General features: G+C 44.7%; 1 protein-coding gene across 5 annotated transcripts in view; it reads right to left on the bottom strand.

Moving 5' to 3' along the window:
• LOC135411183 (uncharacterized) overlaps window positions 1–12,680 on the bottom strand; it is a 58,603-nt gene that overhangs the window by 26,363 nt on the left and 19,560 nt on the right. For all 5 annotated transcript variants that reach the window (XM_064648443.1, XM_064648445.1, XM_064648442.1 and 2 more), the window contains exon 3: window positions 11,854–12,344. In XM_064648443.1, coding sequence (XP_064504513.1) covers window positions 11,854–12,344 — 491 coding nt within the window. The remainder of the gene's footprint in view (window positions 1–11,853; window positions 12,345–12,680) is intronic.

Below are 12,680 nucleotides of genomic sequence, written 5' to 3'. Positions count from 1 at the left end.
GCAGCTAGCTAGCTAACAGGATAAAGGCCTCTTACTCCAGGGAGCTAATCCATTTAGGCAGAACATAACTAATGACTGCACTCTCCCATGCCCACACGCAGCAGTGCCTGCCCACACCTGCCTCACAGCACAACACTGCACATCACACAGGGCCTTGGGTGGTGTTTGAGACCTGGAACTCAGAGCTTGTGATGGAGTTTGACTTATCAACTTTGGAAGGGCTGGCCTAGGCCTGTACCCATGTGAATAGCTTGCAAATATTTCTGAGGAGCCAGCATGCCCTGCCTGGTGCACTGTCCTTCCTTTTAAGTAACTGTATGGCCCCCTTCAGAGCTGGTGATCAGCACTTGCTGATCCTGCTACCATGTTACATCCCTTTGTTCACACCCTCACAGCTGCACATGGCTTGAGATGGCATAAAGACGGTCCAGGGAACTCTCCTCAGTGCAAGGAACAATACAACCAATTCAGCAAACAGTGCTTTTCCCTGGACACTTCAATGCTGATTGAGCTTCAGCATCTCTACTTGTCTGTGGGTACTATTGGATACGCATTACTCCTGCTAACTTTTTAAAACTCCCCTATGCGAGGGCAGTGATATACCAGCTCAGAACCAGAAGCAGGCCACTGCCCTTCTGAACAGGTGTTAGCAGGGCATAGCAACCCTTAGAGCTGTGCCCAAAGAACTAGTTGGAGAACTGCTGACCTCATGCATGCAACTCCATTGTCTGCATCAAGATCCACTTTCCAAGTAGATGGAAATAAACCTTCAACTCAATAGCTTGCAAGATCCATATCAGAGCCGGTATAACACGTGCCAGTGCTCATAACACATGCATCAATTTTAATACACAAATCATTTCAGTGTTTCCTTCTCTCAGTTCAGGCTTTTGGCCCATCTCACGCTTATGAAATGCTCAAGTCCCAGGACCAAGAGGGTCCATTCACCCATCGCACTGCAGAAGGGCAAAAGTTCAGATTAACTTGTTAAAAGAGATACCTGAATATCTCAAGGCCAAGTTCATTAAGATCCTCTGTGCAGAGAAAGGTTGATAATAAAGCAAAAGTTTATACCACATTTATATGAATAGTTTTGAGGGTGTTTAAATTATTTGAATGTTTGCATCTGGAAAGCAAGTGAACCACTGTCTCAATTCAGTAGTTTTATACAGTGGACTGAGCAACACAGGCAAGTCTTACAGTTGCAGCAGTAGTTACAGCTGCTTTCTACCTCTAACCAGCAGCCACATCATGAGATAGCAATCTGATTTTTTTCAGCTTCTTGTGGTTTACCGTTTCACTCAGCTCTAGAGAGTCCATAGCCTGTTTAGCATAACTGCCCATAGTAAGAGTCTGAAAAATGCAAATGGGAAGAATTAGCCTTTCCCACTTCTTGTAGCAGTCAGGCTTGAACAGAACATTGGTGTATTACGAAAGAATACAACAATACTAAAAAAGTTGTACTATAAATCTTTCTGCTCAGAAAATATTTTCTAAGAGTACCACTTCCAGTGCTCAAAATTACACTCATTCTGCTAACGATAATTAGAAACTAATAGAGCTGGTTGTATTATTTCAGAGGCTGACAAGACATTATATTAAGTTGAAAATTAATTAAGAGCTTGATTTGATAGCACACTAAATTCAGTACTACGATGAAAACATCATGAACTCACTGTGCTATTTCCATCAAAGCTCTGAACAAAGCACCACATCTTAGATTAAGACTTACATTAAGGTACGCTCAATATACAGTCTTATCACCTAGTCAGGTGCACCATGTTCCTTGGTGAGGTTCCTTTCCTGTACATACAACAAACAGTAGCAGTAACAAACTTTCCTGAGCAAACTGACGGCATTCCCTGACCTGCAGCGGTTCCCCCAGCTGCAAACCACATCACCTCTAATGAAACGAGAAACAGGTTTACAGAAGTGAGAAAACCAGATATCTGACTAGCTCTATTTAAGGATATTCTACCTATACTAGGAACTACACAGATCCTCTGGCTCTGCAATTTGGAAAATGATTTTTTTAAACTGTTCCTTGTTTCTTAAACATAATATGCCCATATACCATCATGGCAGAGCCTATAGGACTGTTTGATAAGCCTCTAAAGTGATATGCAAGATAGACAGTTTCTAAAGCCTCCACAGGTAGACAAAAGATTTTATTTATGCTGTACAAAAGAGCATGCTTACAATAAGATTGCAGCGTAACTTGTAAAGCATTTCAGGGTTCTATCCTTTGTACAGCTGATCAACCTATTTTTCCATAATCAAAGGTGAAATTACAGCTTGCAAGGTTATGCTAAGATTTTAAAACACAAGCACATTTTTTAATTAAAAATATAGTTTACCCTAGTATAGACATGACCACAGACTTTATTTACCTTAAGTTCCCAACACTCCAGAGGATCCTCAGTTTTGTAAATTCATCCCTATGGAAATTGCTTTGCATGAGCAAAGTCCAACAGGAGACCAAAAAGACTATGTTCAATAATGAAAACCAGCAAACTTCATAGGGTTTCTCTTAAGCATCTTCATTTGTGCTTTTTTAAATTTATCTCTGGCCCCCAGGACACCTATGTTTTTGAAATCTTGAATTTAGAAAAAATGTAATTACATGTTTTTTGGCTTGGAGGAGGAGGGTTCATCTCTGATTTATCAGACATCATTTCCTCAAAACCAATAGCAGCTCAACAAGAAGTGTGTATCTGGGATCACATCCCTGGAACAGGGCAGGGAGTTTCACAAGTGAATCTGCTCTGGGTTAACTCAGTCTCCATCTACATGGGAAGTAGATGCCTCTATTGAGTGCCTCCTCCTGTGAGATGAGCTGTGGACCAATGCCCAAAACTCCCATTGACATCAACAGGCTGAAAGAAAGCGCGAGCAGAGCCCAGCAGTGTGGTTCTCATGTGAGCCAACAATGGAGAGGCTATTCAGAGTTAAGGCAGAAAATCAGAGCTAAACCCCAGTCCACGCCAAGGACAGCTGTGTTGTTGACAGCCAGGCTGGCTATTCTACCATGCCAAAGTTTGTCTCAAAACCAGAATTTCCTAGAGTGTTTACTCTAGTCACGGGCTTGGCCTTAAAAGCTCAGCCAGCTTCTGCCTACTGAACAGTAATGGCTGCTGCACTTTCAAATCTCAGACACACCTGGGACAAGCTGCTTGCTTTCTGTCTGTGGTGTCAAAACTGGAGCACAAATGCCCAACATTAATAGTTAATCTGCACCATCACACAACTGCCCTGTTTCTGCTGTTTCAAAACCCACACTAACACCTCTCTCCTTCCTTCTCACTCAAGGCAGTGCCCCATGGGGAGACCACAGTGTGTAAAGCACACCCAAGTCACCTTTCAGACACCAGTGCCCCAGTGTCAAGCCATGCTGGGCAAGGAAGGTGTCCTACTTCACAGATACAGGGCTAAGCAATGCCAGTGAAAAGCAAAGGGAAAACAAGCTCTTGCTTGCTACCATCTCTCCTTTGTAGTGCTTTGAAACAAGTCTCTTACCATCTGATTTTTAAGCCGCAGCAGTCCCCGTTATCTTGTGGCTGCTGAATTCTAAGGAAATTCAATGCTTAGTGGTGGTAGGGTAGAAACAAAGGGGGGAAAAAGCCTAGTCTATCTCTATTGTTCATTGTAGTTTCTTAACCTATATAATTAAGTCAGAAAAGCAAGTAGAAAAGTGCCACCACCATCAGATGCTCTCTGGACTATATAAGGAATAACCAGATTGGTTCTAAACAGCCATTCACCCTCCCCAGTCTCCTCAAGCCACTTCATTAATTCTCCAAAGAACTAAACTGTAAGGCTTTCTCCTTTTCAGATGTTGCTAGCATAAGCAAAAGTCACAACTTATCATGCCTGAAGAGAGATCCATTCATCTGCACACTAAATACAACTTGGGCAGTGACAGCATATGGTGGAGCCGCCTGCAAACTCCTTTTCTCCCCAGGCAAGGGTGAGATATTTGTATCACAATGAGCCACATGCTGAGGGAGGAGTGGGCAGGAAGAGGTATCTGGCCAGCACAACAGTACATTGGGACTGGACCCAAGCAGCCTTTCTAGTCCAGACACACCAAGGCTGGGGGAGGTGAGGACAATCCAGCCCTATTGCAGAGGAGAAGAGCACTGTAGAGAAGGTCCTGACCTTCCCTTCCAAGGTGGTGTTGCTGGAAAATATAAACAGGTTACAGCAAAACTTTTGAATCTGCCAGGCCCTTGAGGTTACTTAGGCTGAACTCAGGAAGTGGGAAAGAGAACATGCCAGTATTATCCTTCTGCACTGTACTGTGTCAAAACAAGAAACAAAATATCCTTCGGAAAACCTTCTTGGAAAAGGACCTGCAACAGTCAACACACGAGACAGAACACGGATACGTTGCAGGATGGCCACCCTTGGGGATCCAACTCAGCACCTACTCTGTGACTCTCATTCACCCCACCTTCAACCACATTTTAACCAGTTGTGTTGTTGCTGCAGTTTGAAGCTCTTGGTTTTGCTGAGTGATGTTTTCTGTGACCAGCTGGCAGCCCACCATAAAACACTGCCAGTAGATATAGGAGACTGGGCTTTTCCTTCTACTAGTCCAGTAGGAATTATTCTCTGCAGTCAAAACCCCAACTTTGTCCATTCACATGCAGAGTTTCTGGCAGCCACTTTCAGGTGATTTACCCCCCAGGTTTGCTCCTCCCATGCCTATCTAGCCCCCAGAGTCAGATCAGGAGTTCAAGATCTACACAGTATCACTAGCACCACTCAGGACTTCTCTCTAAGTCACATCCTGAGGCCACATGCCAGTGGTGCCCATATGCCCATTTGATCTCCTCTCTCTGGTCTGCAGCCAAAGAATCAGCTCTAGTTTAATACCTTCTTACCAGGCTTAAGAGCTTTGAGAAAAAGAGAAAGACAGCAGGGTTGGGAAGGTAGCCAGCAAGCCTGCCAATCTAAATGATAAGCCCTTGGCTTTAACCTCAGGTTCATCATTTACTGCCTCTGGTGCCAGGTGCTAATATTGTCCCTTTGCAAATCCTAATACAACAAAATTAGTCTCTCTTGCTCTGTTCTCCACCATTCTTAACCTTCCTATTCTACAGATCTCTACTGTCTTCAACATATCCAAACTTCAGCCACATCTAATTTCCTTCCTTCATCTTCCTTTTGCTCAACAAAGCTCTCTTGTGGGCTCAAAAATCCCCCTGACCAACCTAATCCCTACTCTTACATGATTCACAGCAGCACTTCGAGGAACTACATTTCAGTTGTTTCAGCAGATAGCTACTGGCTCACACTGTCAGGGTAGTCCAAATGGCTATATTCACCAACATGCAAGCTTCCAGGAAAAGCCAAAGTTACACAGCCAGATATGCAGGGAAAAAGAGATGAGTAAGTATTTCCAGACAGAAGCTCACTTGTCTACCTCCCCCTTGAACTGTTGCCTTTGCACATGTTACAAAGCCAGGTAATACAAATCAAAGATGCACTCGGGCAAAACAAGGAGGCGAAACATTAAGGGAAAAGAACAGAAGTTTGGCCCTAGGAATGGACAAGCCAACACACTCTGTGCCAGGGCTGGCACAACAGTGGAAGAGGTCCAAGAGACATGTGATGTGTGATCAGAATGAAAGTCTGCTAGCAGCACACCTGAAAGGTGAACATGGTATCAACAGATATCATGGGGCAGGGCAGAACTGGAACAGATCTGTTCCATTTAAATTAATTCTGTGTTTCAACACTGTATGGAGAACATAGATCCTCATGGAGAAGTTGGTGATGTACAGGCTATCTGAACTCCAGATGACCCTGCTTGAGCAGAGAGGTTAGAGAAGACAACTTCTAGAGGCCCTTTCCCATCTCAACCATTCTGTGAAAATGCTCTAACCTCTGGAACACCAATTGATGCTGAAAGTTTGGGAATAGGACTAGATTATCCTGCCTGCCTTGCCTTTGGCATTTACAAGCTGGCAGCAGATGAACCTTACCATCAGTGAAAACTCAGTTGCCTCCTTCAGGAAAGAAGAGGAAATCATGATGCTTTCTAGAAGAAGCCAGGCCAAGTTCTACATGGGTTACTGCTCTCTTATACTCCGATTCATCCAGCTGCAGCAGCACACAGGCACTTCCTAATGTTTTTACATGAATTAGATAGCCATCCAGGGAACACTTAAGAGACAGAGAGACAGAGGTATCTGCTGTCTGGCAGTCATACTCACCTCCCTGGGGCTGGGTGGGGTTCCTCGTGCCTTCCCTTGCTATTGAGTCTCTCTCTCTACCTCCTGGACCGCACAATTTCTTCCCACCCTCCCCCTCTCCACCACTGTCAGACTACCAATGCCTTAATCAGCAAACCAGACATCAGCTGGGTGGCACTGAGCCAGAGAGTCTTTATAACAGAGATCAAATCAGAAGGGAACATGTCAGCTCCTCCAAAGACACAAAGAACAAGACAACTCTACCATGCCCTATCTCCCACTCATATGGTACATCTCTAAGATACCAGAGCCTCCTGCCACAGAACTACATCCTTGCAGGCAAGTAGACCAGACAGACAATATCATCGATCATGTTCAGCCCCAAACTTTCTCATGCTCAGATTGCCTTGCAGCAGCCAGGCATAGCATTTGTTTGCTGGCTACTTCAGTGCCAAACACTGGCAGGGGTGAGATAGACAGGGGCTTCTATGTTAGAAGAACAGCTGCTATAGCATATTTCTGGGGATGAAAAATAAAAGCAAAATTGCAGGAGGTTACCAGAAGCAGAATTTCTCATTCTGTACTGGCACAATCAGTTTCTGCAACAGTTTCTTTATTATATTGCTTCAACAAATGCTCTACTGCACCCAGGAACAAAGAACTGCTATGGCCCAACTTCCCACACTTGAGAGACAAATTCTGGCACTGGGCCCCTTAGGAAATGGTGTAAGCTATTACACTCAGCACAGGCCTCTGAACTCTGCTCAGTTACTCCAGAGAGCGAGGCCCAGGGCAGAGACTGTGATGAAACTACTACCAGCACCAGCAGTAGATTTTCCGGCACCCTCTCATCACAGAGGGAAGCTCAGATGGGCAAACAGATGGTAACAATTCTCAGGAACTGAGAAGGCCTGGATTCAAAGGAGAGGCCAAGAGGTGAAAAGGACTCACGAGCTCACACGTGGAAGCTATCTGGAAGCTATTTTTCAAGTCCTAGAGACAGGCAAGGGCAAAACCCAGCTGTGCTAAGGATACAGAAATCTCACCCTGGAGCCATTAACAGTCCAAAGCCCAGACCCCAGTGCATCCGGGGTCACACACAGGTCCTTGGTCACATGTGGTAAATGCTGTTGTGCAGCCTCTGCGCAACCAGTATCGGCCCAAAGAAAGTTTTCAGTGCTCATCACTCCACCAATGCCCAGTCCAACCAAAATGCCAGTATTCAAATACACAGCAGAAGGAAAGATGGTCTTGATATTACACAGCTAAGCCCAGACCAGGGCTCACACTATTCCCCAGGCCACTTTCAGTGTCAAATCATGATGAAGTTCCACTCACCTGTCATACAGTAGTCACTTTCCAAAGGAGTGAATGAACAATCCAAATGTTAGCACAGGATGTATTTTTCTCTTCTGTGCTGGCCTTTTTCATCCCAGCAACTCAATGCATTTTAAATAATGTACTAAGCTTCTGTAAGAAAACATTATTGATACTCTAGAGGGAAAGCCAAACAAGGAGCAGCTGAAATCACTTGGCTTGTTCAGAAAAGAGGAGAGTGAGGGGAGACCTCATTGCAGTCTGCAACTTCCTCATGAAGGGAAGCAGAGGGGCAGCCACCAATCTCTTCTCTCAGACAACCAGTGACAGGTTCTGAGGGGATGCCATGAAGCTGTGTCAGGTGAGGTTTAAGGTGGATATTAGGAAAAAGTTCTTCTTCGCCCATAAGGTGGTTGAGTACTGGAACAGGTTCCCCAGGGAACTGGTCACAGCATCAAGCCTGATAGAGTTCAAGAAGCATTTGGACAATGCTCAGGGCCATGGTGTGAGCTGTCCTTTGCAGGGCCAGGAGCTGGACTTCAATGAGCTTTGTGGGTCCCTTCCAATTCAGGGTATTCTATGAATCTATGATTCTATCTACTCATAAAAGTAAGCAAACCATGGCAAAAAGTTCAGAGCAAGTTGTGAAACCTATCTAGTGACTTTATAGTGTAACTAGAAATACACTCACATACCCAAATCCTCTGTCTTGTACTTTAAAACAATGCTTTCATATCAGCCACCTACCCACACATAAATGAGAACAATTTGGATTGCTCATTGTACCACCCCAAAGCTGCTCCCCTCCAAGAAATGCCTCTCCCGGTAAATGCTACAGTCTGACTTCCCAAGCTTCTGTAAGTAGATTTCAAAGGTGATCCAGGCAGTCCCACTGAACAACACAGGAGGATGGATCCATTACTTCCTCTCTATCAGTTTACACAACATGCCAAGACCAATTAGTCCCCTGGGAATGAGATCAGCAGCTCCAAGAAGTCTTTGTGACACCCTGGACTTCCTTACACCTCAGCTGACCCTTATATCCACTGGTACCTTTACCTTGAGCCATCAAAGAATGGTCCTACTCTCCCTAACCTTGTGCTCTCAACGTTGCCAAAAAATCCAGTTAACAGGTGAAGTTAACAGGTGGCAGCAGCCACAGTCTTTCCAGGACATGCACAGCCTTCATTAAATAGCAAGTGGTTGGCAGCAGGGCCTGCATGCAAGGACAAGTCTACCCAAAGACCATGATCAAGGCAGTGCTGGGAGAGGGCATTCACTGCAGCAATGTGGGTGTCTGCACAAGCCAAGGTATTTCTGCCCAATTAAGGGAAAGAATAGAAGCCTTCTGAGGTAATTTTCTAGTCCTTTGGAGAAGTGAAAAAAAGCATTGCATTGAAACGCCTTCGCTCAGCCTCAGCAGGGAGAGACTGGGTGACCAGCCAGCCAGGGTGGGAAATACACCCACTGACTGTCCAAACTCATGTCTGGGACACAAAAAGGCAGAATACTTTGTCTTGTGAAGCTAGAAAGGCATGCCTGGACATCTAACTGAAACAGGACTTTTTAAACCTGCTCCTGTGCAGCCTTCCCTGCTGCAGGAGGCTGAACTGAAAGGCATGGATGATGGAGATCTTCATTTATTTGCAGGCCATGAAGGCACAGCATTCCCTAACCCCTTAAAAGCACTCACATTGCCCCCAACCCACTTGTCTCTCCCAAATTTGCTCCTCTTTCTTCCCAAATGGCACCAAATTCATTGGAACTCAGGGAAACATTCGGACACCACATGCCACTGACCAAATGGCCTTCCTGCAAAACCTGTCTTGGTCTGTCTGACCCTAAGAATAGCTACAGCATCCCAACACAGAGCCACTTCACACCATGACTCTTGGGACCCACGTTCCATCACCATCCGACATAAACAAAATTTGATGCAAAGCACTCAGCATCTCTTCATCCACCCTTGAGTTACCCATACCACATCACACCCTCAGAGTGTCTTCTTATCTCAGAACACATTTGCTTCTGGCACAAATTAATCTTGCCTGATACTCTTTGTCAACTGTCAGCTGCACAGAGCTGCAGGAATGGGAATAAGGTTCAGGGATAAGCGTGACAGACGTATCTGCTGCTCAAAAAAAGTCTATCTGATAAAAAAATTTTCAGCTGCATTCTCATGGGCAAGCACATGATGGAAAGGAAAAGAATCATAAAGCAAGAATAGCTTGATTTCAGAGCCCAGATGAAGCCTCATACCATTCCTCATTAGCATTGTTTACCTGACTAAAAAACACATGATGCTAAGTGCTGCCCAGGCAGTTAATAAGAACCACTTTTGTTAGAAAATGGAAACAGACCAAAAAAGAAACACCCTGGTCCCATTCTATAAGGGGGGAATGGAGGTCCTGAATCATTTTCATAGGAGAAATAAGTACAGATAATGAGCAAAAAGTCATCATAAAGCTTCAGGATGTTACTGTCTCAAAGTTAGCCAATTAAAATTATAAAAAATAATACAAATGACCAAACACTTAAAATATTCAGGCTGCATCTCACTTTGCATGCATGTGTCTTGTCATCCCTGACAGTACACTTGCTTTCAAATTACAAACACCAACTGACTATCCTCTCTTTGTAACATGATTTCCATAACCTGAAATGTTAATGACATCTACAGTAAAAATGTTATTTAAAAAACACACCACCACCTCCACTCTGGATTTCAACTTCTCTTGCAAAAATTTTTGCTACAGTCAATTCAGAAGTACAGAGAGCAAGACAGACCAGGAAATAAATTGTTCTCATAAGGTTTCCCCCCCAAAAAACACAACAGTTTGGAAAGCTTATTTAAATTAGCCCCTAACCTTCACACCAAAACACTCCCAAACACAGTACTGAAAGGAACTTAAGGCTGAGCAGGCAGGTGCTATGCCTGGGATCCAAATCAGAAATCACCTGGGCCAAAAAGAACATTTCCCCATTTACTCATGTGCACTCTGGGGGGAAAAAAAAGAAAAAAAAAAAAAAAAGAAGGCTGGCCACAGGCTTACCAGCTTTCTTCTCCTCTCATAAGGATGTGAGACTAATTAAAGTCTGTCAGTATCAGTAGAAGATTTGGGTGATGTGAAATGCAAGACTGGGCCTTTTGAATGTTCTGTGATCAGAAACTTGGCTAGAAGGGTGAAGAGGGGATGAGGAAAACCGTACTGAAAAAACAAGTCTCTGCATTATGCATTCATGGGACGTATGCTGCCAGCAGGACTGAGAACAAGCAGCAATGTAATGGGGAAATGGAGAATTCTAACTTTTATAGATCTTAGAAAATAAATACATAGTCCTTTCTTTTAGTGGGTCCATCTTGGAGGCTTAAAGCAGTTGTTGTTACAAAGGTTAAAACTAGTACATTCAACCAACCAGAGACAGTGAAATTCTTCCCTAATGAGAGAAAATTCAGAACTAAAAATAATTGTTTTTAACTTACTGCAATTTAGCAGGGCCAGCAGATGTCTGCAGATACTCTTTCAAACTGACACTACATCAGTGCAAAAAGGAAAACAAATAATGAAGAGAGCTGAAATACTAACTCTACAGCAACGCCTTTTGAAAGAGGGGCACCAGATGGGAACTGCACAGGGCAGCCTGTCCCATCAGTACCAGGCATGCCCCATTTCTCAGGCTCCGTAGAGACGATGCAAACTACACACCTCAATCCTAGGCCCCAACAAAAGTCCTGCAAAATCAAGAGTAACTACATCTAGAGCAAACTGGTAACAGTTTGTGTTTTTAAAGTGTTAAGAAGGTAAAAAGCACTGTTTTACACTGCTATAAAACTCCTAGGAGGCATAAAGAGACCTGGGCCCAAAGCGGTCAACTGTGTGGAAATAGCTATCATCATCAAGTCTACAACCACTTTCATCAAAAGTCTTTTTTATACATCCCTAAGCAATCATTTATTTTGGAGTAAGTGATATAGGCCAGATCATGGCAGCAGGGGTAACTCAAAAGCAAACTCCAATTATTTTGTTCCTGTGCCATGCAATGAACCAGACAATACAAGTCCTGCCTTCTTAATGAGGGTAGCAAGAGAACAGCCCAACTGTAGCAGGAGCCACTCAAGCAGCAGCAGCTTTACCTCTCAAGACAGGTATCTACACTTAGTCCTAGTTTATCTGAGGCAGAGAGCAGAAGTACCAGCTACGCCCCTGGAAACACAACCACAAGAAGCAACTCTGTGAATTTACTGAGCCCTGCCTCAAAAACACTCTTCTGTCTTTGCTTACAACATCTCTTTTTTCAAGCAACGCTACTTTCCTCACATGAAGTTCTGCCTTACCTGCTGCATTTTTTCCAAGTCAAGGCTGGGCCTCCTGACCTTATCCCCATATCCTTGTCGATGTCTCTTACAGGGCATGACTTGCTCAAGGCCCGCCCCAACGCTTGTGAAGATTAAAGGTCTGGAGGCTGGGCTCCGCACCAGGGGCTGGAGTCTCTTGGGAGGGGAGGCACTGAACAGCACGGGGCTTGGGCTGGCATGCAGGCCATCGGCCTGCTCTGCCACAGGCCGGAAGGACATGGCGCACAAGTTCTTCACTTCTTCGTCACTGGAGGAGGTGTTGTTGCCGTCGCTGCAGCAGGCAAGCCTGCTGACCTGGGACCACTTCCGCTTCTCTGCGGAAAACTCACGGTTGATGAGCTCCAGCTCCTCTTCTGAGCTGTGGCGGTCAAGGTTGGCATGGAAGAGGGCCCGAACCTTGCAGCATTGGTTATCCTGGTTCTGGAGCTGGTTGGTGGCCAGAGGGGTCAAGGTACAATTCCGTCTTCTCTCTAGTGGGAGGAGGAGATACAGGAATGGCAGAGCAGATCTGTGTCCCATGCCCTAATAAATTTGGCCTGTTTTCTCCTGACCTGTTGTTTTTATCTCCTCCCAAGTAAACTTCTGAGCTATTTTCCCACCTTTTCTTCCCCAGATGAAACACCCCCAGCTGAATGCTACCCTTTGGAAGTTTCCAGACATTTGTTTAGACCAGACAGCTATACATCCCTGTTCAAGCTGTCACCTGGAAGTCTAGTTCCGGAGCAAGAACATGGACCTGTCACACACCTCATCTCCTGAAGATGGAGATGACATGATCTTACAAATGTGTTGCTCAGCACTTGGCT

Source organism: Pseudopipra pipra, chromosome 3 (assembly GCF_036250125.1).
Source record: "Pseudopipra pipra isolate bDixPip1 chromosome 3, bDixPip1.hap1, whole genome shotgun sequence".
NCBI classification, from domain to species: Eukaryota; Metazoa; Chordata; class Aves; order Passeriformes; family Pipridae; genus Pseudopipra; species Pseudopipra pipra.
This window is presented reverse-complemented; position numbering and strand designations above follow the sequence as displayed.